The following is a 6,000-nucleotide window of genomic DNA, read 5'->3' on the forward strand; positions in this document are numbered from 1 at the left end:
CCAGTGTCGACCTTAAGAGCCCCTATTAGTGATTTCTTGGTTTGAGGATATTTGTACAATTAAACGGCAAATCTGCCTTCTGTGCTTTCAACTAACAATTTATTTAAAAAAAAACAAAAGGTAAATTTTCACATTAGGTCCACCTCCACAGTTTTTAACATGGTTAGATTGGGGGGTGTTTATTCAGAAAGCCGTTCTTAACATGGGGAGAATGGTGGTATTTATTCCAAAAGCCGTTTTTAACATGGAGGTTACGGGTGTTTATTCCGAAAGCCGTTCTTAACATGGGGAGGTTGGGGTGTTTATTCATGGCCGCCAGTGAATTATAGTGCATAGTACAGGTCTTTATATCTCGAAAACTATTGCCTCTGCAAATTTTAAAGAGATTTTCTTATTCATCATAGTCGAAAACCTTTACAAGTAGTCAATTTAAAGAAAATTGTGGAGGTGGACCTAATGTAAAAAAAGAAAAAAAGAAAGGGATATTGTGAAATTTGAATTTAACTTGGAAAAACTATTTTAAAATAGCGCGGTACCAAAAATAAAAATAGACAGAAAAATACCCCCTGTGTTTGTACTTGCACAAAGATTTGAAAAAGTTGTCAACAAAAACAAATATATAACAAGTAAAGGTTTGCAAAGGCAAGATAAGTTACTTTTCTACCTAACTGGATAAATTTTAGTGTTTTTATTGGGTTTGTATTACTGTACACATAGATTTGAAAAAGTTGTCAAAAAACAAATATATAACAAATATTATCAAAGGCAAGATAAGTTACTTTTCTACCAAACTGGATAATTTTTTTAGTGTTTTTATTTAATATAAAATGTTTATTCGGCTCGACAAACAGTGTTTACCGCTATATTTGAAAATTACAAATAGCGGCAGACTGTGTTAAACACGTTAAGTTTGGGAAAATGAGGTAAAACTAAAAAAAAAAAACTGTACAAATTACTGTTAAATAACCACCGAATATATGGCAGCCTATGTCACGGTAACATAGTGAGTTCCTAACAGTATTTTGTATAATTTTAACTCATTTTCCCAAACTTAATTTTTAACACAGTCTGCCGCCATTTGTATTTTTCAAATATACTGATAAACACTGCATGTTTTCGAACAGATTAAACATTTTACATTAAATAAAAACACTAAAAAAATCATCCAATTAGGCAGAAACATAATTTATCTTCCATTTGCTTACATTTATTTCATTTATTTGTTTTTGGACAACTTTTTCGAATCTGTGTATTGTAACGCCCCTCCCCCACCCAAATACTAATTAAAAACTCACATTTTTTAATACAAAAAAAACCCCAAAAAACAAAACAACAAAAAACAAAAAAAAAAAACTCGAATTTAGCGTTTCAACATTTTAGCAACATTTGGCTTAATCCGGTGATTGTTAGTCGAGTCCAAGCCACGCTGGACGGAAACTCCCGAGGATCCGAATCCAATTCTGCAAGAGTACCATTTTTTTTTACATTTTCGCCTTTTTTTTTTCTCCACTTTTTGGAGTGGATTGCTGTACTAAGAATATAAGAAACATGCATTTTCTGTTTATTAGACTTTTCCATTACACCAAATTGAGCCACAGCAATGTGTGGCAGGGTACAGCTAGTATAAGTAAATTCTTGGTACAGCAAAATGGAAGGAGAAATTTCAGAGGAAACATAATTTAATTTAAATAAAAAGATCAAAGAAACAAAAAAAAAAACGGGCAGGTGGAATTGTTAAAATTTCCTTAAGGCCTTATCGTCTGACCCTCTAAGAGGAAACGTCAGAATGATAAATTAAAAGCTAAGAATCGAATGAGGAAAGAGGGAAATTGGTTTCAGTTGGAAAAACCAGTGAGAGAAAAAAAATATATATATATATATAATTCTCACTGTTCGGGTGGTTTTATATATATATATATATATATATATATATATATATATATATATATATATATAATTAGTGATAGGACAATTCAAAACTTTTTTTCCAACTCCAACACAATTACCTATTCTGTTCTAAATTCCCGATCCTGATACAATTACTGATTCCGATTATTTTTTAAATCTGTAAAGATTTAATTATACATCTGTTGCTTTTTCATTTTCGAAGTACTATAAAACCTGCATGTAATATTTGCATATATTTTACAAATGTAAAAAATAAACTTGGGAGGAGACCGGGCATATATTAAACAAGGTGATCTATCTAAATATTTTCCTCAAATCTTTTCTTTGTAATTGATTGAAAATAGTGAAGCCTCTAAAGACTTATTTCTCCTAAAAAAACACGGCCGATTTGCATTAGTTCATCGCATGCATTAAAAGATTGAAAATTCTCATTCATGAAGTTATTTATATCCAATCATTTTATCATTGCTGATCATGATTTTCAAGCTATTCTAACATTTTAGGAATATCCACTACAATTTTTTTTTTATTGCAAATCCTAATTGTGACCATAAGATCGTAAAACTATGCTCCTTTACCCCCCCCCTCCTCCCTCAAGAAATAAATGCACATAATTTATCTCACAGAGAAAAATAACAATTTTTGTTACCTGTTATAAAACGCTAGAATATCTCAGAAATGGGAACTCGTTCCAAATTTTTATTTGAAATTCATTCGCCACTCTAAATTAGTAAATAATTGAGTTTTATGTTTCTTCTTTGCTTAAAGTTTTTCGGGTGTTTACATGTAATCGCCTACAATGTAAAATCTTATTTTTGTTTGCTCAAGTGATTTATTTGAGCGTGTTAATCCTAATACTACTTAATCAATTTACATATTTAAAAAAAAATTTTTTTTTTTCTTTTTACGAGATAACCCAGCTTAGTTTACCTGCCGGTTAAAATTGTTTTTAAGGTGTCAAATATGGGCAAAATTGAAAAAAAATGTTAAACATTGTGTACATTGATCTTTATTTTTAATCGGTTTACATGTGTGTCACGTTGGTACAGTGGTAAAGCCACTTTGAATGCTACAGTTTCGGTTTTGATCCTAGCTGATGGCACCTAAATATTTGTTTTTTACTTTTGAAATCACCACATCATCACATATATAATATATATGAAATCTGGACCAATTAAAATATGTTAAAGTGTATTTTATGCGCGGGAAAAGCCAGGCACCCTACCGCTAGTATTACTTAATCAGTTGATTATTATTTCCTGATATTTTTAAGGCTATTAACATGCAGATAAAAAAAAATCTAGGGTGGACTTGTATAATGCACATTCCCTCCTTGTATTTTTTCTTTTTGTTTTTTTTTCCCCCAATTATTTCCAAAGGATTACACCCCTCTTATATAAAGCATTTTTTATTTAATCTAAGGGCAATGATGTTAAGACTTATTATCCAATGTATTTTGTATTGTTTTCACTGGTCGCCATGTTTGTTTTTGTGCATGCATGCATTCAATTTTTGCACGTTTATGCATTAATTCTGTATATTCACTTGCACTTTTATACATTAATTCTGTATACTCACTATTCCAAAGCTAGCTATAATATATACTGGCTCACCGGAACACGAGTAGTCTAGTATATACATATGCGTGTGGACATGGCTCAGAGGTTAATGAATGAAGGTGGAGAGTTGTATTTTTTGGTTTCCACTTTAACTGTGCCATCCGAGTCATATATGTATCTTTTTTAGTTTGGATCTCACTACCATACATTAGGTTCAATATGATAATCGATAGAGAATTATCTCTATAATACATATGTAATCTGCATGAATTATACTATTATATTTAAGCATATCTTACCAGCGGGCAATGCTGGGTGGCCTGATAGTTTAAACATAAATATCAAAGCAAGTATTTGCTTATTTATCTGGATTTCGTTATAAATTTTTGCTTTTTTTTTTTTTTTTTTTAATAATTTGATGTTTGAAGTTTATGATTTGAATCTCAAAACAATTTACATTTTCTTTTTATATCGTAAAACGAGATAATTGATATATATTGATAGTATAAGAGAGACGCATAAATATACAAATACATATACGTATATATCTACTAGAAGAATACCCATCTCAGAATAAAATAAAATTAATTCTCCAAACAGTACTGCCTTGAACCACTTTTATGTCCATGTTGCAAAGATTAAAATCAAGATATAATGACACTAAACCTTATGCCTACAATCTTTATTCTAATTTTGATTAAAATGCATTACATAATTTGGTTCTAGAAAATGTCTAAAAATTTAAGGCTCAAGCTTAAGTTGTCTTAAGAAGAAACTGGAATTCAGGGAATCTTGCTTAATTGACATCTAATGAAAATGGATCAAACTATGCAAATCTGAAATATTTCAATATTTAAATATGAGGATGTGTCCATATTATGTCCCTTAAAAATCTTTAAAAGGAAACTGAAATTTGGGGAATATTTGTTGATTTACTTTTAATACCTTTTTTTATTTCACAAAAATCAGGTTTCTACATTTTGAAGGGCTTGCATTCCCTTTTGTCCCCTTTACATAAAACTAAATTAACCTAAATATAGCCCACATTTGGAGCTCTTACATCCAAAATCTATGCTTCAAAATTCATGATTCATTAATTAGTTTAGGAATAAACCCTGTACATACAAACATTTGTAACATAAGAACGTTATATATATTCTTAATATTCAATGTACACATCTAGCAATGAAAATCTATGCTTCAAAATTCATGATTCATTAATTAGTTTAGGAATAAACCCTGTACATACAAACATTTGTAACATAAGAACGTTATATATATTCTTAATATTCAATGTACACATCTAGCAATGAAAATCTATGCTTCAAAATTCATGATTCATTAATTAGTTTAGGAATAAACCCTGTACATACAAACATTTGTAACATAAGAACGTTATATATATTCTTAATATTCAATGTACACATCTAGCAATGAAAATCTATGCTTCAAAATTCATGATTCATTAATTAGTTTAGGAATAAACCCTGTACATACAAACATTTGTAACATAAGAACGTTATATATATTCTTAATATTCAATGTACACATCTAGCAATGAAAATTTCCTGAAAGATGACTACAACCCCATATGCACGAGTATATTTAAAAATGACATTAACGGATCTTTTTCTTTTTTTTTAACTAGAAAAACTGTTTCAAAATTCATAGTGATCCATTAATTAGTTTAGGAGTACATCCTGTTCATACAAATATATAAACATTTGTAACAAAACAATATTACACACACACATAATTATACATGAATACATTTAAAAAACAACAAATTGACAGACACAGGCATTTTTAAAGATGCATCTATGTTTTTTTTTTAATAGGTTTTCCAAGTATAAAAATTCACACTTGCAAAACCTTAAAATTACGTAATAGTAAAAAGATTAACTTACTGTTTTGAACTTTTTCTAATAAACAAAACATAATTAAAACGCAGAGAAAAGACATCTTTAAAGCCATTGTTAGTCTCGTCAGGAGCCACGATTGCGAAGAGAATAATTAAAATTCCTTATTTTTTAACAATGCACCAATATCCGTGTTCAAACTGTCAACAAAATACTCAACTTAAATTCCACTTTAAATAGTTCTATCTACTAAAAACTAGCTACGTGCAATATGGATGGCCGTCCACCAAAATGTAAAAACACTTTCACCAATCCCTTTTCTTAAAAATTCACCAGAATGCCGTAAGTTTTTCAGAGAGTTTACATCGCCTCCCCCTTCCAATATAATTGGATGTAGATGTACACATTTACTGAAATGAAAAATTTTTTAAATGCAATAATTTCGAATTAATTTTTGGAATTATTTTGGAGATGAGTAAATTTGTTTTTTTATTTAATTATTTGGACTATAATCTTCATCTTATAGTTGTTTTCTACGATGTTTCGGCCAATTATTCCTCTGGCCTTCATCAGGTGATTACCGCAACGGGATAGGAATGTCGAATCCTCTAACTACATCCACAGCAATCTAAAAAAAAAAAAAAAAAAAAAAAAATCCGTTTTTCGTTTCTTGC

General features: G+C 29.7%; 1 protein-coding gene across 3 annotated transcripts in view; it reads right to left on the minus strand.

Annotated features, from left to right (window-relative positions):
• LOC145248986 (uncharacterized) overlaps positions 1-5,644 on the minus strand; it is a 150,242-nt gene extending 144,598 nt beyond the window's left edge. For 2 of the 3 annotated variants that reach the window (XR_013863442.1, XR_013863441.1), the window contains exon 1: positions 5,375-5,630. Coding sequence is in view for 1 of the 3 variants with exons in the window: in XM_080110825.1 (XP_079966951.1) it covers positions 5,375-5,441 (67 nt within the window). In the remaining 2 variants the exon portion in view is untranslated. Of the gene's footprint in view, positions 1-5,374 lie in introns of all 3 variants that reach the window. The other variant, XM_080110825.1, reaches the window with a different exon arrangement.
• Between the last annotated feature and the right edge of the window lie 356 nt (positions 5,645-6,000).

The sequence above is a fragment of the Euprymna scolopes genome, chromosome 27 (assembly GCF_053919585.1).
Source record: "Euprymna scolopes isolate OS-2025 chromosome 27, ASM5391958v1, whole genome shotgun sequence".
In the NCBI taxonomy this organism is placed as follows: domain Eukaryota; kingdom Metazoa; phylum Mollusca; class Cephalopoda; order Sepiida; family Sepiolidae; genus Euprymna; species Euprymna scolopes.